Consider the following 26,061-nt stretch of genomic DNA (forward strand, 5'->3'; position numbering starts at 1 on the left):
TTTGAATCCGCCGCGTTGATGTCGGCGTCGCGAAGCGCTCGCATATCGCTCAGTCGCGCGGTATGCACTTTAAAATTGATTTTAAATATGTTCTAGGCTATATTGGCACTTGATATTTCTTAGACGTTGCGTACGGCTCCACATAAATCTATTTCACTCATGATCTCGCCTTCGAAATTTTGTGTCAGTGCTCCTTTAAGTTCGCGCGACTCCTCCTATTCGCCGCCGACACGTTATCTCCTTGCCTCTTCCTGACCCCTTTCGCGCCGTCGCCGTTCTCCGTCGCTTTTTCTGCATGACGATTGGTCTCCATTGGCGTTGCCCATAGAAACGCGTCGGAGCTCGCGTTTTCCATTGTGTTTTTCTGTTTCGTTCGCAGCCATTCCTTCGCCTCGGCTCGGCGTAGCTAACGTCGCTCGCGCTTTGTTTCCTACGTTGTGTGCATGGCACTATGCCGTGCTGTTGCGCCTATAACTGCAGCAACAAGCGTGCAAATGGTTGCACACTTTTTATGATGCCTCAAAGTAAGGCGCGATGGCTTGCACAAGAAGGAATGGCTGCACAACATTGGCCGAAATAACTTTGTCCTGACAAAGAACAGCGCTGTTTGCGAGTCAAGGCGCCTTCCTTATTGCTCGAAACAAATCACCCCCGAATGCTGCATGTTAAACATTCTTCCGGTCTGCTCACCAATGTTTCTTGCGGCTGTCTGTGCGTTGTATAGGAATGGGGTTCTCCTCAATATGCTACGTATTCTGCTGAGACTCGATCACCTCGCACGTTTTCAACCGTTATTCAGTCTGACATGCACAGATATAAAATCTGCTTTCCGCTGCGAACAATTATGTGCGATGGCACAGTTTCTCCATTTAGCTTGTCGTGATTTTTAGGATCCGTTTAACGTGAATGTTCGGTGGAGTTGGTACCTCATTACACAAGAAATTTAAAACGAGGAAAAAGAAACTAACAAACGAAGCGGTACGAGACGGAGTGGCACTGGCTTCCAAATGAGTTTCTTTTATTTTTTTTTTTGGGGGGGGTTCACACATAGAAATAATAACACAAAAGCGATGCTGTGCACAAAAAAAAAACAAAATAACGAAAACACAAGCACTGCACAAAAAAACAATAAAGAAACAATAACATCCAAATGACGACAGTGATCCGTTATCTTGGCAGCAGCGTCCGAAATGGCTCGTCTTGGTCACGCCTGTATTAACGTGCCTTCCCATGGCCACTAAAAAACTAGATCACCTCTTAATTGCAACGTTGTCTGCTACATGACTGTTCATCTTAGTTATCTGTTTTTTTTTTGCGCGCGATGCTCGTGTTTTTCTATTTTGCTTGCTACTACTACATTCACTACTAAAATTCGCGCTTTTCCAAACAAACCTCATGTGGAATTCAGCGCATATCTGCGTCGCCTCTATTTGTCCATTCATTTCTTTCCCCGCGCTGTAATGTTATTGATGGATCCGTTGGCTTAGAATAACAGCGATTTGAGCTAGTTGGTAAGTATTCATTCTAAAAAGACAGGGCGTGCAAACACGGACACAAGAAAGAAGTCAGGACACCACAAACGCCGACTAACAACTGCAGTGTTAGTCGGCGTTTGTGGTGTCCTGACTTCTTTATTGTTTCCGTGTTTGCGCGCCCTGTTTTTTTAGAACGAATCCGTTGGCTATTTTACTGATAATTGCAATAGCGGCTTGTAGAGGATCTATTCTACCAGTTTACTTTCATGTGTGTCTCAGTCACTTAAATGCAACGAATGCAGGCCCTGAAAAAATAATGGCAAGTACGCCCGTGGAGTACACCCGGCAAGTACTGGAGATCAGCAGCGAGAGCTAGCTTATATTGCGTTTTTTTTTAGTTCTTGAATTTGCTTTGAATTTGGATGCCACGCAGGCATGACTGGTTAACAATTATTATTTGGTGTTCTCACGGAGTTAAGCTACTTGTAGGGTGTGTTAACATCGCGCTCGCCCCGCCACGGTGGTCTAGTGGTTATGGCGCTTGCCTGCTGACCTTGAAGATCGCGGGATTGAATCCCGGCAACGGCGGCTGCATATTCGATGGAGGCAAAAACGTTTGAGGCCCGTGTACTTTGATTTAGGTGCACGTTTGAGAACCCCAAGTGGTCAAAATTTCTGGAGCCCTCCACTACGGCGTCTCGCATATTCAAATCGCGGTTTTTGGACGTTAAAACCGAGCAGTTATTACTATTACTTTTTTTTGCAATTGAAAGCTCAGCTTGTGTGAAAACTGCAAATTTTTATTGGAGGAGGAATACCTTTATCTCCAAAACTAGATCAATGTGTTGAATTTTACACATCCTTTCATTCACGAAAACGCTTTCGTCAATATCACGTTTACTTTCGCGTTGTTAAATCTCTGCATAAGAGTTTATTTCTTGCGGTTGATTTTCGCTTCTTTTCCTGCATGCTTTCAGTGCTGCTTGAAAGTGGCTTCCCTTTTCCCTATAGACAAATATACAACTGGAAAAAGTTGCCGACCGGCCAAGAACTTGTCTTTGGCTATATATCTAACTTGGCTATATATCGCTTTTATTCTTGTATGTGAATTCGCTTTTATAATATGGCTACAAGATCAAAGTGAGCGGCATCGCCGTATTGGCATGTTTTTTTGCCTGTGCTACTTATTCAGTGCGATCATGTTACAACGACTGGGGATTATTATCGCTGTTGGACGTTTCTTTGGTTCAATTGTTCGTTTCAGCGTGTTCGCTGTAGGATCAGCTGATTAAAGCTCTCTTTAACGCGATTAGCAATAATGACGCACTCTCCTCACGTGCCGGTTCCTGTCACCCTTGTTGTTTCGTGCGAGCTCTTATCCCTCGGGGTAAGTCTTTGGGAGTGTGCTCATATTCAGCGAGCCTCCTCGGCATCAGCGTGAGTCACGAAATACGGGCCGTTGGGCTTGAACTGTTCTTTATATAACAGTCGCAGCGCATAATATACCGCTCACTATATAACTTAAAATAATAACTTGCCCCTAAGATCACATTCACAAATCATATCAAAATTATTAACGCGTCCTGCAAGACTTGTTATGAAACAACTTGCCAGAATAATAACTTCCCATTAGCTGCAGGGCTGCTCCATTTTTTCGTAAAGAAATGTTTGAAAGGATTTTTTATAAACTTCCTCTTCAATCGTAGATTCAGAAGTTTATAGCTGTGAATTAGCAGCGATAACCTTGTAAGTTACGATAGTCTTAGTGCTATCGAAACACGAGAAGAGCAGTGTATTTTTTCTTACGGTTCTCCTAATCTTTCTTCGTAGTCCTACTGCGCCGTGCATTCGCTGGGATGCAAGGAACAAAAAAAAGAAGAATACTACATACTACTTTAATGGAGTTTTCATGTAAAACGAGCTGCTAAACTTCCTAAGAAACTCTCAATAATCATTGTATCGGAGTAGACATTTCAGGACAATATTTTTCAAATAAAGAGCACTCCGTCGCAGTTTTTTTTTAAACTGCGACGGAGTGCTCTTATAACCCCGGATACTTGCAGCGCTCTGTTGAAACAAACAACGACATAACGACGTGGATAGTGAACAAATAAAGCTTTCAAACGGTTCCATACGAGCGTTTCTTATTTTCATACCATCCGCAGTGACAAATTGCTGTTGTGCTTGGATATGTCAGAGTATTTTCTCGAGTCAAGCGGACATAGCAAGAAAAGAGGAACATTTAAAGTAATGCTTTCCGAATGACGGGAACTGCATATTTCAGCTTGCACTCACAGAGCACTCAGGGGATCGCCGAAGTGCCCTGCGTAAATATTCTACATGTACTAAGACTAAATTTTCCGAGCGCGCGTAGAATTACAGAGCAGGCGGCATCAGGCGGCTCAGTTTCGCTACATGGCAATATACCGTGGAGCGGAGAGAGAAAGACCTGCTGCCATGAGATTGAAATTCCCTTGTCGCTTGCCGAACTCCCTGGTCGTTGCGTCGTTTATTTGTCAGAGTTGGAGGGATTAAGCTAGGAAGATCAAACATTACCTGAAGTTTTGACCGTGTTTCGGGCGTGCTCGTAGTTCGCGCTGATCGTGACCCTGAACAGTGCGAGCAGCGCCGTAATTACGTAGGAGATCTCGTTGTTTCGGCGATTTTTATTCGAACAGACCTTTTGCTACGGCACTTCAGACGCTAACGTACTTTCACAACTGTCCGTCGATTTTCTTGTTTTTCTATGTATAAATGATAGGCTCGTACCCAAGAGCGCTTTCAGCGAAACGTGAACACCGTGTTTGTTTTTCTCGGAAGTAAGCTGCGTCTATAAAACTTTCATTTGAGCTGTGACAATACGCTAAATGGTACTAATGAGGCAATTTCTGTTTCCTCGGACGTGAACTTTTGTGGGGCTTGTAAGTTTATTATTTCAAACGTTTTAGGGGCAACGCACCTGAGGGTCAGGCTTGTCGGCGTGCCATGTCGTTGTCATGGTCCATAATAAATGAGTAAATCGCATTACTCGCCACCCGTCCACTAAAAGTGAAGTGTTCGACGAACAAGTAGCCGACGAATAATCAGGATTTAATTGGATCAATAAACAGAAATTTGTGAAATTCCGTCTCGAACCTGGTTTCAAACGCCTAGTTTTTTCCTGTATAGCATACTTCGTAGCATGTTGCGGTGTGTAACACGAAGGCAACTTACGGCAAAATTGCTGCTAATGGGTAATGAGCAACAGGAGATGAAGAAGAGCCTTAGAGCATGATGTGCCAAACTTGGTAGGCTACAAACAAACAAACAAGCAAGCAAGCAAGCAAGCAAACAAACAAACAAACAAACAAACAAACAAATAAGCCGCATTCCGAAGCAGTTTTGCGACGGTGTTAGTGGAGCTGAAACACCCTTTCCTACATGCTTCGCCCATCCCCAGCTTTTCTCTACAATACAAGGCATTGCCTTCGGATCAGGGCAAGATGAGATGTCTAGCCTCCTGACGCCCTGCTAGCGTAATGGAAAAATCACATTTAAAAGAAACGTTCACAGCTCCCTGTGTTATTGTGGCAACGGTAGAGCTTTTGTTCTTCGATGAAACAAGAAGAGAAATTGGAAGGTAGTGAGCAAGGTATTATAAATTACTTTGTTTACTATACAGAATGCGCTTTGTCAACAGCTGAAAAATAGCAGCCTCTCTGTTACACGAGTAGTTCTCGGATGAATTGTGGTATTCCTTCAAGTAGAAAAGACGATGAAGAATAAGCACAGAAGAATAAATGAAGATGAGAAGCAGGGAGGTTAACCAGACACAGCGTTCGGTTTGCTACCCCGACTGCAAATAATGTAATGGGCAACAGATAGGAAAAAATTGGCGCTTTAGGAAGGAAATGGGAGAGATTCGCTTTGAATTAGGCAAACCTCTGAATAAGTCTTGTTCATGGTCATGTTCATCACGTTATTGACGACTATGTAGCTGTAACAAATGCTCTAATAAGAAGTCAATGCTTGTGTCTTAGGTGCCAAAACTACGATATCAACATGACATGCACCCCAGTGGGGAACTGCGGATTAGTTTTTGACCACCTCAAATCCTTTAGCGTGCACCTACAAGTATTTGCATTTTGCCCCACTGATTTTCGCCGTGACCGCAAATCAAATCCGTGTCCTCAAATTTAGTGTTTATCAGCGCGAACGAACTGTATGTACGTTGGTATATACACTGAACATTCTTAGCGGTATCGGGTTGTGATGGACGTATAAGAAAATGTTTAGTGACTTAGCTCGGCTATGCCAGGATAGCGTCGCGTTACCAAAGGTTTAGCTAATTATTATTAGCTTTCCTGATTGTCTAGGATTACCTTAATTATCATGCTTACTGCTGCTCCAATGACACACACGGTATACGTATTATGTGGCACATGTATATTTATTTTGCCAGGCAACTACTTCGGGATCCGATTAGAAAAGTTTCTCCGCTCTTCTGCGCCGCTGAGCAGTATTTGCGCTCTCCTTCTCCATGGCTATACCACACTGGCAAACGCCAGTCAGAGGCGCTATCAAGCGGCTCCAGCGCAGTGTCAGGCGACGACTGCACAGCGAACGCGAATAGTTGCGCGCGCGCCGGCGTCAATACGTCTGCCAAGGCTATAACGTCACTCCACTGGAACGCACAGACTGGCGGCGGTGTACTGCGCGGGAGCCGCCGGTTCCGTTGCCTGACATCAGTAATCCTCGCGCATGCGCCGCACGGCTCTTGAGTATCCACGCGAAACTGGCTCGGCTAGGCCAGTGTAGCTAATGCTACAAAAGTATTCAAGATGCCCTGCTACAAACATTAGTGCATGTTCACTCTCACCATTCATATATGATATGTCTAAGTGCCTCAGCTAGTGGAATTTTCATTATGTTTTACATATAGAGTCAAGCCGTTGTAATATATATTCATTGGATTACAAGCAATAATAACTTTATATAAATTATTTCTCCTGTGAGAGTGTTGAAAGGAAGCAGAAAGTCACTTTTATTGGCGTGCCAGCCTGTCTTCCCGATGGGTCCTTATTTTGTTTTGATAGGAAACAAGTCGACGCAGTGCCAGACACTCCACATAGATCAGAAACATGCCTCGGCTTCAGAAAAAGGCTGCGCAGCTCGCCTTACTGTGGCACACAGCGTCTGCGCATTGCCATTCGCGAGAGTGATAGAGCGCAAATCGATGCTGACGTGACCTTGTTTGCAGACGTAGAGAGAGAGACTGCAGTGACTTCCGGACGTGGTATGGTCGGCCATCATTCAGCGTGCAGCTATTGCGAAGCGGCGCTGCAATATGAGTCTTTCCAATCCAAAATAAAAATGATGCACGACGTTAGAGCGAACACACTGCTCAGCACTTATTATGCGTGGCTGCGCACAGAAAGAAAAACAGGACCACCTCAGGCCTAATAAATTGCACAATAGTTCTATGTCGGCGCAATTAAAACCCCAGCTCACATATTCAGTGATAAATATGTCTCTCCAGCCATGGATAAAAATTGATAGATTTAATTCGGCAGCGGATTTATTGACACGTGCATCTTGGCATTGCGATGAACTTGTTTTGCATATTGAAGCTACAACGACAAAATTTTTGAAGAATTTATGCTCACGGCTACCATCATGACGAACCATTGAGCGTTTTTATGAATAACTCTAACTGAGTGGAATTGATATCAATCCACTTGAAGTACCAGACAGACTTGCTTACAAATTTTTGTTGCCGCGCCTTGCGAAACACCTCCTAGAATGACAAAATGACGCAATAATAAATAAACGAAGGGAATTCATGAGGGCTCGCTTCTTTGCTCGACGCAATCCCGATGAAAACCAGCTGGTTATCGTTGCAATAATAAATAGTAATTTATTGGGTCTTACGGGTAATAAGTCTGCCAGATTCCCCAGACTGTGGGAATCGTTGTAATGGGAAGCAGTCAGCGAGAAAGCATACTCCGCCTTGTTTGGCTTTTAGTTAAATCAAGGCACTGATGTTATGACAAGTCGTTCAACGTGGCATATTTTTCATGCAAGTGTGCATCTACATCGTGGCATACACTATGCAAACAAAGCGTACACTATGGTACACATAATGTATGAACTGTCAATGATGTACTTCATACACTCATAACAGGCCGTACGAATTTTGTAGTATATCAATTTAATGAAACGGACGGGACAGAACAAAAAACGTGTCGTGAAAATCACGACATATATGGCATGCATGCGATTCTTTTCATGCTACGAGCATTCACGTTCGCCGTACGCTCACGTCACGCCATGTCAATTATTATATTCAAATAATATATATTATATAGGTTGATAATATAGCAAATTTATATTATGAACATTTAGATATGAAGTTTGATAACATACAGCGACAGGAAAAATGTGCCTCCAGTGTCCATATAGTCTTCAGAATTATCCGGTTTCGCTGATTCAAGTCTTGCGCGGCTGAGTGCAAGCTTCGCCAATTTTTTCTATGTCTCTCAGAAAATAGGCTTATCAATTTTACGCGGACGTGATTTACTGCCAAGGGCGCGAAAATGCTGAGGGCATCCTGCAGCTTTGGACCTGTAGCTCTCTTCTTATATTTTAAGTCGTTGCGATGCCTGCATTCAGTGTAGAAGGCATTTGGCTCCTTCATTGTGACCTCGTATTATACGAACAGCTACCAGTAAGTAGAGTATGCCGCATGAGACAGGTTTATGAATGAACGATTATTTCGAGGAAAAGGACGGCACTCTACCACCGTTAGTGAAAAGTTTGCCTATATCTGGTGATTCCATTTAGCCATAGACGACTCGTAGATTACGCTACGTAAAAATGACTTGAAAAAAAAGTTAAACAAATTTCTATGAAAATTAATGACAGGTTTCACGGTCATTTCACGTATGTTTGCCTAACTATTGTTCAAGGGTGCGTACTGATGTCAGTTTACGGTGCCTGCTTTATTGAAAGGACAGATTTCCTACGTATTTCGCAGCTAAATTCTACTGGCTTGGCTGAAGTGTTGTGGCGATGGTGGAGACATTGAAAAGAGGCTCTCTTTAACGACTTTAGTCGTCTCAGCAGCTAGCAGGGAAAGCGGAACTAGATCTTTTTATGAACCTCCGGGCTACAGTAATTAGCACATGTAAGGGAAAATACATGTAGTAATGTTCCTGTTAACATTGAGGGCATTTCTTTGCAAATGCGCAGGTGTAGCCTACGATCAAGGCAACTCTCTAGAGGAGCAGAGACTGCTGTCGCAGGCGCTGGAAAGAGTAAGGCTGAACATCAGTGCGACACCAAACGTTGCCTCTGAAAATATCAGCCTTGCTACCGTAAACCTGAATGCGGAAGACATCCTGCGCTCGGCAAAAAAATGTGAGTACGGAACGCAGCACAGTGCCTTGAAATAAATCATTTTTAGAAGGCACTGCAACACAAAACAACAATGCGCATTGCGCAAGAAAGTAAGGCTCATAGGGCTCATGCACCTCCGAAGAACTCATGAACTTAGATGTGGCTCATTCCACGCCAAATGTGCCAGCCATTTTGGCGACCATCTCCAATGTAATTGAATAAAAAACCTTGCCTATTTTGCGCATTGAAAACAGTGAATTGCTAGAATATGGCGGAGAGGAAAAAAAAATTTTAGTCAAGCCAAATTTGAGTTGCATATTAAGCAACGGCGTTTGTGTGAGGTGTTTGTAGCTCAGTAATATTACTTCCATCTTTCTGCCATAAACGCCTCTGGAAATCTTGCAAAAATCTTCTTTGCATTTTTTCTCTTAAAAGATTGCGTGATCTAGGAATATAGCACTAAACAACACTTATTATATGGAAAGTATATTTCGCGTTAAAAATATTTTCGGGTCACTGAGGATTGTAAATCTTACGAGAAAAAATGACGAATTTGAGTAGATCTTGATTTTAGCCCACATCGAGACGCAGTTTAAACAACATGGGGTTCCAATTAAAAATCAGCTTTATACCTCAATCGAAAGAAACAAAAACTAGTTAATTTTATGCTGCAAGCTTTATCACTATATTTTGGTTTTGGAAGAAAATCATTTTTGACGATCCCCACTGACGGCTATCTGCCCATTTCTTGTTACAGAAGATTGCTCATTGAAGTTTCCCGTTGCCGTCAATGGGAAACTTCAAAAATTATTTTCTTCCTTAAGGCAAAAAATATCATGATAAACCTTGCAATATAAAAAAACCAGCTTTTTTACTTATGTATAATGCGCACTTCGAATTGGAGGACCACGTGGCGTAGATTTCGTCTCATTGTGGGCTAAAATGTAGATTTGCTCAAGTTCGTGATTATTCTTTCTCGTAAGACTTACAAATCTGTGTGGTCCGAAAACACTTTTTTACGCAAAATATACCTTCCGTAGACCAGGTGTGGTTTACTGAATCAATACAACTTTTTTTTCGAATTTGGGATGGTTGCTAAAATAGGTAAGACGCTTGGGTTGGAATGACCCATGCATCTTTTACGACTGGTCGCTGATTTCAAACTGCTCTACTGTCATCTTAAGAATGCCTGCAAAAATAACGTCTGTTTCTGTCACAGCATCTCCAGAGGTCTTACCATTATCACTTCTATCCGCGTATACACACGTGTAACTATTTTTCTTTAATATTACAAAATATTCTCCGTTTGAAGATAGCACAACTTGATCCTTCGTAAGAGCACGCGTTTCACTTCGCGACACGATAAATACACGTGTAGTAACTTCACTGGTGGAAGGCCAATTAAGGAAGTGAAAAGTCTGCGGAACACGGTACACCTGCGCCTGCAGAACTAAGTGTTGACGTGGTTGGTTGCTCTCGCACCAGCGGAATTCGAAACGTTAGTCGAGGCACACGAAAGCAAGATTAAGTGCAAAGGTACATAGCGATGCAGAACGAGCGGCAGCAATCGGGAAGCGTGCGCCAAACGTTGAAGGTGCGACGAACTGCTGCAGCAGCGACACGAACGGACGTGCCGACATCACTTGATTCGCGGTCCTCCCAGTTGCACAGCATGCGTTTCCCCTGTGCTCGCACGCGTCAGGCCGTGTTCGACGTCGTCAGCAGCCATGGTAAAAAGCGAATATATGTATCGCGCCGTTCTTCAGGCGTTCATGCAATTACAAAACAGCAATATTGCACTGAAGCGCCTCCGTTTTCGGTCCGCGAGAGGTAGGATCTATAAATGCCAGTCGTCGTCAAGGGAAGATACATGCAACATACGAATGATAATAATAATAACAATAATTTATAGGGTTAAGTGCCAAGACCGCAATCTGAAACATACGAGTGCTAGCACGAGTGTACACTGTCCGGACTCTGTTACTGTTACTAATCGCCTCCTAGCGCCCACAGAAGCACGGAGCGCAGGTTCGTTTGTTTCTCGGTGTCGTGTGGATTCATGATCCCAACGAACAGTTCACTTCGATATATAGATGTGCACCGGAACCAGAACACAACTGTCCAATCTAAGACGCAGTTGAGACATGTTATGGCTGTTCATACTACGTGCGTAAAAACCCCTGAACACGAATGGAAACTGTGTGCCAGAATGATGTTCACAAAAGCTTTGCCTGCATAAGAGTATAAGATTAGTCCTGTGGCTCTCAGGCGTTTATCTTTTTTCCAATGTAAACTGTTTGTTCAATGTGCGAACTCTCAACAAGACAGAAGTTCAGGCGAATATGGACCCTTCAAGCGATGAGAAATCGTTGAACAGGTAGTGACACTGGGGCTAATGTCTCCACAAGTGGACATGTGTTCGTGAAGGAAACGGTATGTTGCCTTAACAAAGACAAGTCAACTTGTGAAGACGTTGGTTGCAGTGACATTCCCTGTCCAAGGGATTTCTCAGCACATTGGGCCAGCATCTTACCACAGCACTGAGTTAGTAAACAGAGAGAAATAGGATGCACCATTCGCGTAAGCGGCGCACGCGCAGACATCTGGGTGGAGATGAACCGGGTGTTCTGTTAACGTAACTGCTACGACGTGGAAACATCGTAGAGCAATAGCTTAATAGAATGCGTTACTGCGCTAGTTGGTTCATAATCTTGAAAATTAGATAGCGCGAAATCGACCAGGACTACGAAGGAACACAGATGCACTGTGCATCTGTGTTCCTTCGTAGTTGTGGTGGTTTTTGCGCTATCCAATTTTGAAGATAATAATAATAATATCTGGGGTTTAACGTCCCAAAACCACGATATGATTATGAGAGACGCCGTAGTGGAGGGCTCCGGAAATTTCGACCATCTGGTGTCCTTTAACGTGCACCTAAATCTAAGTACACGGGCCTCTACCATTTCGCCTCCATCGAAATGCGACCGCCGCGGCCGGGATCGAACCCGCGACCTGCGGGTCAGCAGCCGAGCACCGTAACCGCTATACCACCGCGGCGGACAATTTTGAAGATCGGAGAAAAATAATGGGCTGGTGGGGGTACACATTTAATGAAACGCTACAGGCAAAGTGGCGATCACATTAAAAGCGTGCGTATGCATGTATACGTCACAGTACCAACGAAGGCGTAGCCGGCGCCTTACTTGTGCGACATGTCCTTACATATGTTAAAAAAAAAGAAGAAAAAAGAGACTTCCACGTGCTGTAGTACCGAAGCACGTCCAGTGCTCTGGTCCGCTAGAGTCTTAAATTTGAGCGCGCCATAACGCAGGTGTTTGTAAGTTACACGACGAAGCTGTGATGGATGGCGGTTTACTGTAGACGATGTCTGCAACGTCTCACTTTCGCATTGCTTCGCGCAGCCACCACTGCCGCATAGCACCGACGATGAACTACTGAATTCAAACAAGGGAGCTGCTGGTAAATTCCACGTTTCCTTGCTCCTTTTCTCATATGCATTATCTTGCTTTTGCAAGCAAGATATTGTTGGCGACTGCTTAAGGTTTTTAAACTTAATTTAAATTACACGCTTAATATTAGAAGAACAATATACGTAGTGACCAGCCGTGAATATCTTTACAATCACGACTATCATAGAGCAGTTAGGATACTTGCCTAGATAACACGAAAAAAGTTACGCTTTACTTCGGTAATATTGTCTCGTACTTCTGACGGCAAAGAGTGCATCAGCCAAACTGTTTAAGATTAAGCTATACATTGGACATATTTATGGAACAGCGAAACAAAACGATAACAGTAGAAGAGCAGCGGCTAATGTGGTTGTCTGTATGCGAAAATCCGATCTGCGCTTTTAACGCTTCGGTCATTTGTAGTCTATCCGCGGTAACGTCCGTTACGACCGCTGGTGCTCGCGTGCACTGCAGAATGTACGTCACAGTTCGCGTCATGCACCAATATTAATTAGGGCAATCGAGCGCATTTGGTAATGCCCCGGTAAGTGAATCGCCCGGAACGATTTTAACAGCGGTGCTGTTTAAGTTCGGAAAAACTCCTTTAGTTGCGAACGAAAATTGTCATCGTAAGCCGATACGCGCTCCCTTCGTGCTCGTCTCCACCTTCGCTCCCAGAACACGTGCTCCAATTTCTCTGGCGTGGAATGTAATAACTTTGATGGGTGATGAACTTTGAAGAAGGCCCAGCATACGCACGCGAACGACAGAAACTGATTTCCTCTACTGAAAGAGTGCATAATAGGCCATTAACTGATGAGGTTGTGCTGGGTCCTTGGCCTGACGCCAACAGCACAACTGTGGTCATAAAAGCGGTCGCAGCTTTCCTACAAGCCAGTGGACTGGATGCGCGGCTATAGCACTGCACCACCTAGATGGGACTGTACATACTCACCTCCCTTACTTACCATCCTCATCCAACATTCTTTTTTCTCCCCTTTCCCCACCTCCGGTGTAGAGTAGCAGGCTAGAGCATACTATCGCTCAGGCCGACCTCTCTGCCTTTCTGTAAATAAACCTCTCTCTCTCTTTGATGGGTGAGAGAATGAGTACAGGTGAGTACAGAGATAGAGAAAGGAAGAGAGAAGAAAATAAATACAGAGATACCTGTCACTGTCACACCCAACCGACGCTTTTCTGCTCCCCTACGTTATCGTAACCCGGCAAAATGGCGCACACCAGACGACCGGCAAATATGCTTCAACTGCGGGTCGTGTAGGTTATATCTCTCGTCACTGCCGTTCATGGTTTAAATCGACACCATGGCCTTACCTTCCGTCCCATCGCCTACCTCCCGGTAATCCACGCTCATCACCGCAAATACAGCCGCTCACGCCTGACGACACTTCGTTGCCCACTCGACTCAGCCGCTCACCTTCTCCGCAACTCCCCTTGTCCCGCTCGACCTCATCTGGTCAATCGTCGTCCCCAAGCTCTTTCCGGCGCTCACCTCCGGAAAACTGATGGGAGCAGTTTCTAGAGGTGATGCTGCAATAACGACCCGATGCCAAAATCTTCTACTGACCCTGCCCGCACATGAGAACCTTATCAATGTAAACGTGGACGGTGTACCAGTTACGGCCTTCATTGACACAGGCGCGCACGTGTCTGTTGTGAACGCTGACTTTAGAACACGCCTGAAAAAAGTCGTCACTCCTGCCCCAAGCCCTGTGGTCCGAACTGCCGATGGTGGAACACCTACCGTGATTGGTGTGTGTTCAGTTCATGTGACCGTAGCCGGACACCACACATCAGTTATCGTTTACGTCCTGGAACATTGCCCTTACGACCTAATTTTGGGACTTGATTTCTTGTCAGAACACTCGACCTTGATAGACTGTTCTGCCGGCGTGGTGCAACTCGCTCTACCTACTGCTGTTGATCCTCCCGATTGCCCTCCAAGCCGGCTCTGTTCTACAGAACACATTCGCCTTCCTCAACGGACAGTTACTTACATCGGCGTCTCACCTGTACCACCTGTACCCGATGGTGACTATATAGTGTCTCCCAATCTTGAAGTCCTGCTTTTGCACAACGTTGAGTTTGCACACACTGTCGTTACTATAACGGACAACGCATCCTGTCTACCGCTAGTGAGTTTTGGCCTATGTACACAAGTTCTCTCTCGTGGCATTTCACTCGCGAAAATCATGCCGGTGGCAGAGTGCTATATTTAAACTCTAACTTCCGACAGAGATTCGTGTGCAGAGATACCTTCCCCTACTACTCCATCAGAACAAGGTGCCTTAACTAAAATGAGTGCACCCGACTTACCGACCCAACATGCTGATGAACTGCGCGCTTTCCTTGCGTCCTTTTGGGACATCTTCGACCTTGGCGACCGTCCTCTCGGACAAACGTCAGTTGTTAAACATCGAATTGACACACGCGATGCGAAACCAATTCATCGGCGACCCTACCGCGTCTCCCATTCTGAGCGACACATCATCCAACAAGAAGTCGACAAAATGCTTTTTCGGAATATCATCGAGCCTTCCTGCAGTACATGGGCGTCCTGTTGTACACGTTAAGAAGAAGGACAACAGTTGGCGATCTTGCGTTGGTTATCGGCATTTAAACAAGATCACAAAGAAGGACGCCTATCCTCTGCCACGCATTGACGATGCCCTGGATTGCATACACGGCGAACAGTATTTTTTACAGCAAAAGCTGTTATGAGATCATTTCACCGGCCGTTTTTGGCGCCGTAGTTGTCCGCCGCCGCCGCCGCCATCGCCGGTGTCCGTAACCAGTATCGCTCGAAATAAGGAAAAAACGAAATAAGAAAAAAAATTCCAGGATGGAACGAGGTTTGAACCTGGGCCCTCTGCGTGGGAGCCCAGTATTCAACCTCTGAGTCATGCCGTTGCTTGAAACTGCTTTGCAAAAACGTCCTATTCAGGCTTCATGTCGGGAAGGAACTACATGAACATGTGCAATATAGCGTAGTAGAAGAGTAAAATAACCACCAAGCGTCGCACAACGCGAATTCTGTAACCAGTACAGTAGAGTAGATCCTCTAACTTTGGCACACACCCACGCTGGGGGATTGGCCAAGAACCGGATAGTTTTTAAAATGTATTGTTAAAGTAAAGCGTAGATTTTTTCTATTTAATATGAAAGAAGTAAAATGAAAAAAAAAAGAATAGAAATATAAAATCATATAAACAAAGAAGCGGAGAATTTGTATAAAAAGAATAAAGAAATTTTGAAAAGTAGAAAAACAAGAGGAAAGATTGATTCTATTGCCTAAATCCCTGTGAACCTTTAATAAACTCCTGCAGGGCATCGGCAATCTTCCCGTCACTGTAACCAAGGGACAAAGCCCCGAATGAAAGTACATTTTGCGCACTTAACTCCAATCTAAGGAGTCGGAAGACGGTACCTAAAGTCAATTTGCGCAAGGAAGAGTATCTGTTACAGTGAATCAGATAATGTTCTGTTGACTCATGTACTCCGCAAAAAGAACAATTAGGGGAACCTGCCAGACGAGCTCTGTGTAAATAAAAATTTAGGTATAGAGTCTGACAGCGTAGTCTAGTTATTGCGACTTCAATTGCTCTTGTTTGACATATTTTACTGTTCCAATAATGATTCAAATGCTGCAATTCTAATGTGTTCGTTATTGACGGTGCATAAAATTCATCTCACTACAGTTTCCTCCTTAATCTCGCACCTGTAATGAATGTTGATGCCGGTAATACCTGAACAACCGGGCCATTCAAAGATGTCTTTGCTAGCCTATCTGCCATTTCATTCATAACTAGCCCTTTATGTCCTGGAACCCAAACCAACTTGATCAAATTTATATCTGTGGGACTAATGATTTGAAAACCCTGACAACGTTCGATTCCTCTTTTGCATTTAGGGAGGAACATACTGACCGAGAATTCGTCAAAATTACTGCACACTTTATTGATGCTGTTAATTTACGGAGAGCTAGAATGATCGCTAAAAATTCTGCTACAAATACGGGCACGAAATGTGGAAGGCGAAGAGAAAATGACCAATCAAGAGCAGGGGAGAAAATCCTAATTCCACATTTTTCTTCACTCTGTGAAGCATCAGTCGCTATGACTGTCTTTATTGGCACATGTACCAGGTAATCACTTAACATAACGTATAAAAAGCGGGACGATATTAGTTTTGCATTTTTTTGGAAAAATGTCGTCAAATTTTATGTTAATAGAGTTGTTGCCATTCTGATTAAAGGCATGTCCTTGATTTGAACGTTTAAAAAGTCAAGAAGGCTCTGTATAACCAGATTTTGAGGCGTATGAAATCTCGGCCAATATACTCCAAAAAACAATTCAGGATTGGCAATAAAAACTGTTGCTAAACGTCTTACGGGAGATTCCTACAGCCTTAGAAATGACTGAGCTGCTAACAACTTAAAACAGGTAGCTAATGAAGGGAGCCTAGCTTCCAGATACAAGACATTGATTGCTACAAATTTAGGAAGACCTAAACATAATCTTAAGGCTTGTCTTTCGAGGACTACAAGAGGATGAAGCTTATAAGCAGGAGATCCAGCATATAATATGCAACCGAATTCAAGAACTGGGCGAACATACATGCAATATATTGATAAAAGCGTTTTTCCTCGCATACCTAACCGACTGTTGCTGATCTTCCTTAATAATCCAACCGCCCGAACCAGGCGTCACGCAATGCGAATTGCGCAACGAGTAGGTTGTTGAATGCTTCCAACCCATTACAAAGGGCTCTGCCATAATTCTTCATCGTCATCAGGCACAGCATCAATAAAGTGCGCATAATGCCTTACATGCGTTTAGCAGGTACCAACGCTCTCCGTAGAATGACGAAAAATGGCACAGTGCCTGCTGCCCTACTTCTAAAAAATTACAATGATTTATAGCGTAGTGGGTTCCTCGCAAGTGCACTTGTATTGGTTGCCAAGGAAGCCCATAAGCGCATGATCCACTTCCTCGGGGTCTCAGTAAAATTACAATGATTTATAGCATAGTGGGTTCCTCGCAAGTGCACTTGTATTGGTTGTCAAGGAAGCGCATAAGCGCATGATCCATTTCCTCGGGGTCTCAGTAAAGTTCCTCACCCCCCCCCCCCCCCCGTCTCTCTCCCACGTCAACGTATGTTATACAGCATGACGGGAGAGGGAAATAGCGACCGGGCGTCACCCAATGCAAATTACATAACTGGTGGACCGTTTAAAGCTTCCAACCCATTACAAAGGCTGAGCCATAATTCTTCATCGTCATGAGTCGTCGCGTCAACAAAGTGCACATAATTACTTACAGACGTGTAGCTGGTGCCTCGCTTCTCCGCAGAATTACGAATAATGGCTTAGTAGGTGCTTCCCAACTTCACAGAAATTGTGACTTATGGCGTAGTGGGTACCTTTCTAGTGTACTTGTAATGTATCTCCAAGAGAGCTTACAAGGGGCTCTAGAAATGCCGCTCTTCCAGCTTTCGCTGTGACTGTGCTGCGGTTTCAGTGCAGGCCTGGCGTTTTCTTCAATCGTCCTCCGCTCCGGGTACTGGCAAATAGCCGTTGACGACATAGACCGTGAGAAGACGGCCTTTATCACTCCCGACGGCCTTTGCCAGTTTAAAGTGATGCCGTTCGGTTGGTGCAATGCGCCCGCCACGTTTGAACGTATGATGTATGCCCTTCTGCATGGCTTCAAGTGGTCCATCTGCCTCTGCTACTTGGATGACGTAATCCTTTTTTCTCCATCATTTGCAACGCACCTTGAAAGGCTATCGAAGATCTTATCTCTTTTCCGTAAGGCGGGCCTGCAGCTAAGTTCGGCCAAGTGCCACTTCGGCCATCGTGAAATGTCTGTGCTCGGACATCTCGTTGATTCCTTCGGTGTTCGCCCTGATCAAGATAAAATACGGGCAGTGAAAGGTTATCCTGTCCCAAGTTGTTCCAAAGATGTTCGCACTTTCTTGGGCCTTTGCTCTTACTTCCGTCGCTTTGTCAGAAACTTTGCCGACGTCGCACGCATTCTCACTCAGCTCCTCAAGAAAGACGCTGCCTTCGTCTGGGGTCCTGAGCAAGCGGATGCGTTCTCCAATCTGGTACAATAGCTTACCTTTCCAGCTATTCTCGCTCACTTTGACGTATCAGCTCCAACAGAAGTCCGTACCGATGCAAGTGGTCATGGCATCGGTGCAGTCCTGGCCAAGACACAACAAGGTCGGGCACGCGTTGTTGCCTATGCCAGCCGCCTTCTTTCTCCTGCTGAGCGCAAGTACTCCATTACTGAACACGAATGTCTGGCGCTCGTTTGGGAAGTCGGAAAATTTCGCCTCTATTTGTACAGCCGGCCATTCACAGTCATCACTGATCACCACGCTTTGTTTATTTATTTATTATTTATTTTATTTATCAATACTGTTGACCGAAGGCCGTTACAGGGTGGTTGCGTTACAAGATATGAAAAAATAGGAACGAAAAGAAAATGAAGTCGCGCTCGAGGACAGACTCAAGGTACAGTACACGCAAAAGGCACAATGCAGCAGTACACGTAATACAATGATGGAATAGGTACAATGCAAGCAAGAAGAGTTGTAGACACTATTAAATTCTGGTACCATCAAATCTGCCGCGGTCGCTTGATGGATCAGTTCTTATACAACAAAAAACGAGAGTTTTCGTTAGGTCAACTGAATCCACAAGGTAAACGCTATGTGTCTACAGTCGCAGTGAAAAGTTTAGTTATCCCGGTTTCAAACTTGCTTACATTGTCTACTGTTCATGTGGCAGTGAGTTCCACTCCTCTATTGTTCTCGGGAAAAACGAATATTTATGTACATCTATTCGTGCTGCAATTGGTAAAATATGTTCTTGGTGGCTGCTTCTGACTGTTCGGGACACTCGCTGTTTTATATATTTTTGGGCATTGAAATTAAACCAGTTACGATGAATCAGATACAGAAGTTTCAATCTAGCTATCCTCCTGCGTTGTGTAAGTAAAGGCCAGTTAAATTTGTTAATCATCTCAGTTACGCAATCAGTTGATCGGTATTTCGATAAGATGAATCTTGCGGCTCTTCTTTGGATTTTTTCAATTCTTTCTATCAGGTTGTTTTTAAAGGGGTCCCAGACGACGCTCGCGTACTCTAGTGTAGGACGAACAAGCGTTAAGTACGCAGTCAACTTAGTTTGTTCTGGAGCAAGTTTTAACTTTCGCCTCAAGTACCAGAGCTTTTTTTCAGCCGAGGAGCATATGTTGTCTATGTGCGTTTTCCAGTTTAGATCATGCGATATGGTAAGTCCGAGGTACTTAAAATGGTTTACACGGCTTAGGGCCTTGCCATCCATCTCGTATTCGAAGGAGTGTATATTTTTAATTTTATTGGTTATCGTTATATACATAGTCTTACTGTAGTTTATTTTCATTTTCCACGTATCGCACCAGTCACTAATAATTTTTAATGCGGAATTTAAAGCGATTTGGTCACTGCGGCTGGTTACAGTGGTGTAAATCAGGCAGTCGTCTGCAAAAAGTCGAACGTTAATATTGGGGTTAATCTGGTCAGCAATATCATTTATATAACTGAGAAAAATGACAGGGCCTAGCACCGATCCCTGAGGGACTCCTGACGTTACAGGCAACAGTCGGGATTTCGCACCATTACCTGTACAAACTGTGTTCTTACTAAATATGATTTAATCCACTTGATTATATTGATATTCACACCAAGACTGAACAATTTATCAAGAAGTTGAAGGTACGGAACGCGGTCAAACGCTTTCGAGAAATCTAGGCAGACAGCATCTAATTGACCTTTCTCGTTTAATACGCTAGAAAAATCATGTATAGTTTCAATGAGCTGTGTAACTGTAGAGCGTTTTTGCCTGAAACCATGTTGGTTCGGAAAAAAAAATATTAGCACTTTCAAAGTAATTAAACAAGCTTTTTGATATCACATGTTCCATAATTTTGCAGCATGTGGATGTAATTGAGATAGGTCTATAATTTCCAATGGTGTGTCTGTCTCCGGATTTATGAACAGGAATAATTCTGGCAGTCAACCAATCAGATGGTAGGTTGTGCTGGTCTAGTGACGCCTTAAAAATGATACAGAGATACTTAGTTACCCATTCCGCATATCGTTTTAAAAATTCATTTGGGATACCATCAGGACCAGCCGATTTTTTAGTGTCAAGGTTAAGCAGTAATGCCAGTATTCCCTCCTCTGTAAAAACAATGTCAGGCATATGCAACATACCATCGGTGCGAGTCTCAGCAATATCAGTGGACATTGGCTCCGGTGGGACGAACACAGAATGAAAGTATTCATTGTATTTTTCAGCAATTTCGGTACAATCGTTAATAATATTGCCGTCGACACACACATAGTGTATCTGTTCGCGCGAAGGGGCAAGGTGACGCCAGAAACGTTGTGGTGAATCTCTCATAAAATTAGGTAATGTCTGCGAATAAAAGTGATCTTTCGCAGTCTCGATCATATGATTAAGTGTTCGGGAAAGCTGCGAAATCTCCTTTTTGTTTTTTCTTTGTTCCGACTTTTGCGTCTTATTTTACGTTTAAGCTGAATTATTTTGCGGTTAATCCAAGGATTGCGCTTTCTTACTGCCTTGGTTTGTTTTGGCATGTACTCGTCCAGACAGCTATTTACCATGTTCTTAAATCTATTCCACAAAGTGTTGACGTCAGTTGCCCCATCGAAAGAATCCAATGACAACTCAAGACAGTCCAAAATGCTAACATCGTGTGCGTTACTATAATCTCTTACACAGATAGTAGACTTCTTTGAATCCTTCATGGGTAGTGCTTCCTTAATAGAAAGCAAAACCAATTTATGATCTGATAATCCGTCCTTGACAGAAACACTGCATTCTGTTACATTACTTGAAATGAGTACAAGGTCAAGTAACGACTCTGAGGTCGGTGAAATCCTAGTGTTATCCCGAACAATTTGCGTGAGGTCGTAACTGAAAGAGAGGTTAATCAAGGCTTCACAATGCGTAACATCGGTTGAACCCACTGTAAGATCAGCCCAATCTATTCCTAGTAAGTTGAAATCTCCCGCAATAATGACACGGGTGCTAGGAGGAACATTATTGCACATGTAATCCTGCAGACTTTCTAAAAATGAAATGGGAGCGTTTGGACGTCGATAGACAGCTCCGATAACAAAAGGAACACCAAGAAACGCCGTTTTGCACCATATACTTTCGGTGTTGGGACAGTCATCCATAACAATCAGTAGAATGTCTTTTTTGCAAACATTGGCTAAGCCTCCGCCACGCGTATCCCTATCCTTACGGAACACGATATAACCAGGAGGGATTAGTTCACAGTCCTTTATTTCAGGGCGTAGCCACGTTTCCGTCACGACAACAACATCTGGGTTGTACTGCATTAGAAGGTGTTCAAATTCAACTGCTTTGTTGGCTAGGCTGCGAATGTTATTATTGATCAAACTGAAATCCCTGGGATTTTTTTTTCTTTTGTCACTTTTTTGTACGCCAGCTTGACCCTCCCTTACCAACTTTTTTTCGGCACTTTTCGTTTTCGTCCCAGAAAAACGTGTCATTGTCAATCAGAATCTTATCATGTACGAGGCGAACCTTCTTGCCACTTTCTTTTTCCGCTTTTGCACTCTCCCATAAGTTCTTGCGCTTTCGTAGTGTCACTTCCGAATAATCATCCGCAATCGAGATATTGGTGCTCTTTAGCTTTTTGGAATTCTGGAATATTTTCATCTTTTCATTGTAGTCAAAAAATCTTACGATAACTGGCCGAATCTTATTTGTGCCGCGTCTACCAATTCTGTGAATTCGTTCAACTGTGCTGACTTTCACTTCAAGTGCCTCTTCAAATACATCTCGCTGGACTTTTGTTTTTAGTTCGTCAATAGATTCATTAGTATTTTCTGTTATTCCGAAGATGATTAGATTGTTCCGACGACTGCGATCTTCTAAATCAACCATTCTTTCATGGGTATACTGCACAGCACTACTTATATTACTAACTTCTGTTTCTAGGTGCTTTATTTTCTTTTCATTTTCCCGTACAGCCTTCAAGGTCGTTTCTATTTCTGAAATCTTTTTGTTTATAGCCTCTAACTGGTTACTGAAGGAAGCCTGCGTTGTTTTTATTTGATTTATGTCCTTACTCACTGATTTTTGCCCCTCTAAAATTTCCGCGAGCATTTTTTCAACATGATTGGGTCCTGGATTAGGCTCAATATCTCCGGACAGTATGAGCAACATAGAAACACATTCCAAGGCACAAGAAGCACACACTTCGGGGCATGGCAGTACAATAATGAACCGGTTGTCACTTCGGAAACATTTTCCAAACTTACTAACCTGTAACAGCAGAATAATCGGCTCAGTCCTCATGACAACACTTTCGCCATGCCCAAGAAGCCACTGGGTGTCGACTGTCCTTATGTAGCCGCTGCGTTGGGATGTCACTGTCGCTATCGGTGTTGTTCCATGCGCATGCTCTAGTCCAGAAGCAGCACGATGCCACGACGGTCTTTCGATGCGATGCACCTCGCAGCTGCCGGTGGTCGTTTTCTTGCTCGATGCAGGTGACAGTATCGGTGCTGAGCACAGGAAAACCTGTAACAGCAGAATAATCGGCTCAGTCCTCATGACAACACGTTCGCCATGCCCACAAAGCCACTGGGTGTCGACTGTCCTTATGTAGCCGCTGCGTTGGGATGTCACTGTCGCTATCGGTGTTGTTCCGCGCGCATGCTCTAGTCCAGAAGCAGCACGATGCCACGACGGTCTTTCGATGCGATGCACCTCGCAGCTGCCGGTGGTCGTTTTCTTGCTCGATGCAGGTGACAGTATCGGTGCTGAGCACAGGAAAACCTGTAACAGCAGAATAATCGGCTCAGTCCTCATGACAACACTTTCGCCATGACCACGAAGCCACTGGGTGTCGACTGTCCTTATGTAGCCGCTGAGTTGGGATGTCACTGTCGCTATCGGTGTTGTTCCGCGCGCATGCTCTAGTCCAGAAGCAGCACGATGCCACGACGGTCGTTCGATGCGATGCACCTCGCAGCTGCCGGTGGTCGTTTTCTTGCTCGGTGCTGGCTTTCGTCCCTCAAAGACCCTTCAGGCCGCCTTGGTCGTTAAGCTCTGCGCCTCCAGGAATTCGACTACTCAGTTGTGTACAAAACCGGCAGCTTGCACCAAGATGCCGACTGTTAGTACCGATATCCTGTTGACCCATCAGACAGCTCTACCGCCGTCCTTTCTACCGACGTTCTCTCTCTGTCCGCTTTTCACGACACTGGAATCGAGCAACGGCGGGACACCTTGTTGCACGAAAAGGCTAACATCGGCGACGCCCGACCCTTCCCTTCGGATTTTTGAGCTTCACAATGGTGTATTGTACCACTGCAACATGCGTGCTGATGTCCCCGACAGACTACTCGTCGTTCCTCCTCACCTGCGCCAGACTGTTCTCGCCCAGCTTCACGATATGCCGACAGCCGGCCACCTCGGCGTTTCACGGACTTATGACAGAATTCGCTGGCGCTTCTTCTGGCCTGGACTGTACCGCGATGTCTCCCATTATATTGCTGCCTGCGATCTTTGTCAACGACGGAAAAAAAACCTGCTACCCATCGTGCCGGACGTCTTCAGCCGCTTGACATACCATCAGAGCCATTCTACCGTGTGGGTGTCGATCTCCTTCGCCCTTTTTTTATGTCAGCTGCGGGAAATAGGTGGATTGCAGTAGCAACCGATTATGCAACCCGATACGCGATCACACGGGCTCTCCCAACTAGCTGTGGAACTGACGTTGCCGACTTTCTCCGCGAGAACGTCATCCTACACCACGGCGCTCCTCGGCAGCTACTTCCTTTCCAAAGTGGTTTATTACCTCCTACGCTCCTGCGCCACCAAACACAAGCTTTCAACTGCTTGTCATCTGCAAACCAACGGCCTAACCGAGCGCCTCAATTGGACTCTAACTGACATGCTATCCATGTATGTCTCCGCTGACCATCGCGACTGGGACACTCCGTTATCGTTTATCACATTTGCATATAATTCTTCTCGACACGATACCGCTGGGTTCTCTCGATTTTTTTCTTTTGTTACGGTCGTGACCCTACGCTACCTTTCGACACGCTTCTGCCGTCCAATCTAACTTACTGGTCGGAGTACGCTCGGGAGGCAATAACGAAGGCCCAAGAGGCGCGCCAAGTTGCTCGACTCTGACTTGGGGGCTCGCAGGGCAAGCAAAGGCGTCCACCATCGTGACGTCCACTATGCACCCGGTAATATGGTTCTGCTTTGGTCCCCCACGCGCCGCCTTCGACTTTCGGAGAAGATACTTCCACGCTAATCAGGCCCTTACCGCATCTTACGCCAAGTGACAGACGTAACCTACGAGATCACCCCTAGTGACCCCACCATCGTTCACCCTCGCACTGACGTAGTTCACGTTACGCGGCTCAAGCCATATCACTCGATTGCCTCCTGATTAGCACCGGGTCGGTGCTTCAGCTGCCGGGAAATAATGTAATGGGCTGAAAAGGACGACAAAGAATACTAGAAAGAATACGACGTCGACAGACACTGCAAGCTGGGCGCCATCTTGCCAGCCGGTGAACTTATCTTGTGTATATGTAGTGTAAATATGTTCTCCCCGTAACAATATAGAGAGAAAGAAAGGGTAAAAAGGCAGAAAGAGTTGGAAATACAGAGACAGAAATATACAGAGAGAGAAAGATATAGAAAGAAATAGACCCGAAAAACAGATAGAAAAAACAGAGCGCAAGAGAGAAAGAAATAGAGTGAGAGAGAAAGAGATAGAACGAGGAAGAGAGAAAGAGATAGATAAAGAAAGAGATAAAGCGAGAACGAAAGAGACAGAAATCAACATCGACGAAAAAACAGAGAGAAAGAGCAATAAAAATAAAAATAAAGAGAAACAGAGAAGGCCATCCAGCTCCCCGCGCCTTTCAGTATTGGCACTACTATTGCAAAGCTGCCTTAAGTTTTTTAGAGCGCAGCTCTTAGGCGCCCGTTCCTGCGTTGAGTGGCGTCGCCGTTGGCGTTGTTGGCGTAACCCATAGAGCGAACGAGTACAAAAGAAAGCGAACGCGGCTGTCGATACCACGAGCCACTGGCCTCTAGCCTCGCTTTCTTCCTCGGTCACGCTCGCTGGCCCCTCGGTCGGAGCTCGTGCGCATGCAGCGCTGGCACATGAACTGCGGCTGGCTTAGCTTGTCGTAACGGGGTTGTCGGCGTTTCGCTTGGTTTGCGACGCCTGCAATGCAGGGTGGTGTGCGTGACCCTCGAGCGCTGGCCGCTTCTGTGGCAACATGTAACGAATGCTACATTGCTACCATTGGGATAGCCAAAACTTCAAACATAGTTGACGTTTTCCCAACACGAAGTTGTGCTGAGAATTCGCATTAGGTGGCATCGTAAACGTCGGTGAATTTTTTTGTTTGTGTTGGTGGAACTTGGAGCACGATCCCGTGCGCGTTCTATTGAAACGAAGCTTTTGCTACACATGATTGGTCGAGACGCGCACGTGCGTCCTCCTTCGTGGCGTTTGCCAGAGCCTGCACCAATTGGGCGCGACAAAAATATTCTTTTATAAGTGCTTGCACGATCGCGTTTCAGGTCACTGTGAAAAGTAAAAAAAAAGAACGGAAAGTAATCGTGGCAATAG

General features: G+C 44.7%; 1 protein-coding gene across 3 annotated transcripts in view; it reads left to right on the forward strand.

Annotated features, from left to right (window-relative positions):
* The window catches only part of LOC119395873 (glutamate receptor ionotropic, kainate 2), a 204,913-nt gene that overhangs the window by 65,964 nt on the left and 112,888 nt on the right, over positions 1-26,061 (forward strand). For all 3 annotated transcript variants that reach the window (XM_037662879.2, XM_049416801.1, XM_037662878.2), the window contains exon 3: positions 8,706-8,873. In XM_037662879.2, the coding sequence (XP_037518807.1) occupies positions 8,706-8,873 (168 nt within the window). The remainder of the gene's footprint in view (positions 1-8,705; positions 8,874-26,061) is intronic.

Source organism: Rhipicephalus sanguineus, chromosome 6, assembly GCF_013339695.2.
Source record: "Rhipicephalus sanguineus isolate Rsan-2018 chromosome 6, BIME_Rsan_1.4, whole genome shotgun sequence".
NCBI lineage: Eukaryota > Metazoa > Arthropoda > Arachnida > Ixodida > Ixodidae > Rhipicephalus > Rhipicephalus sanguineus.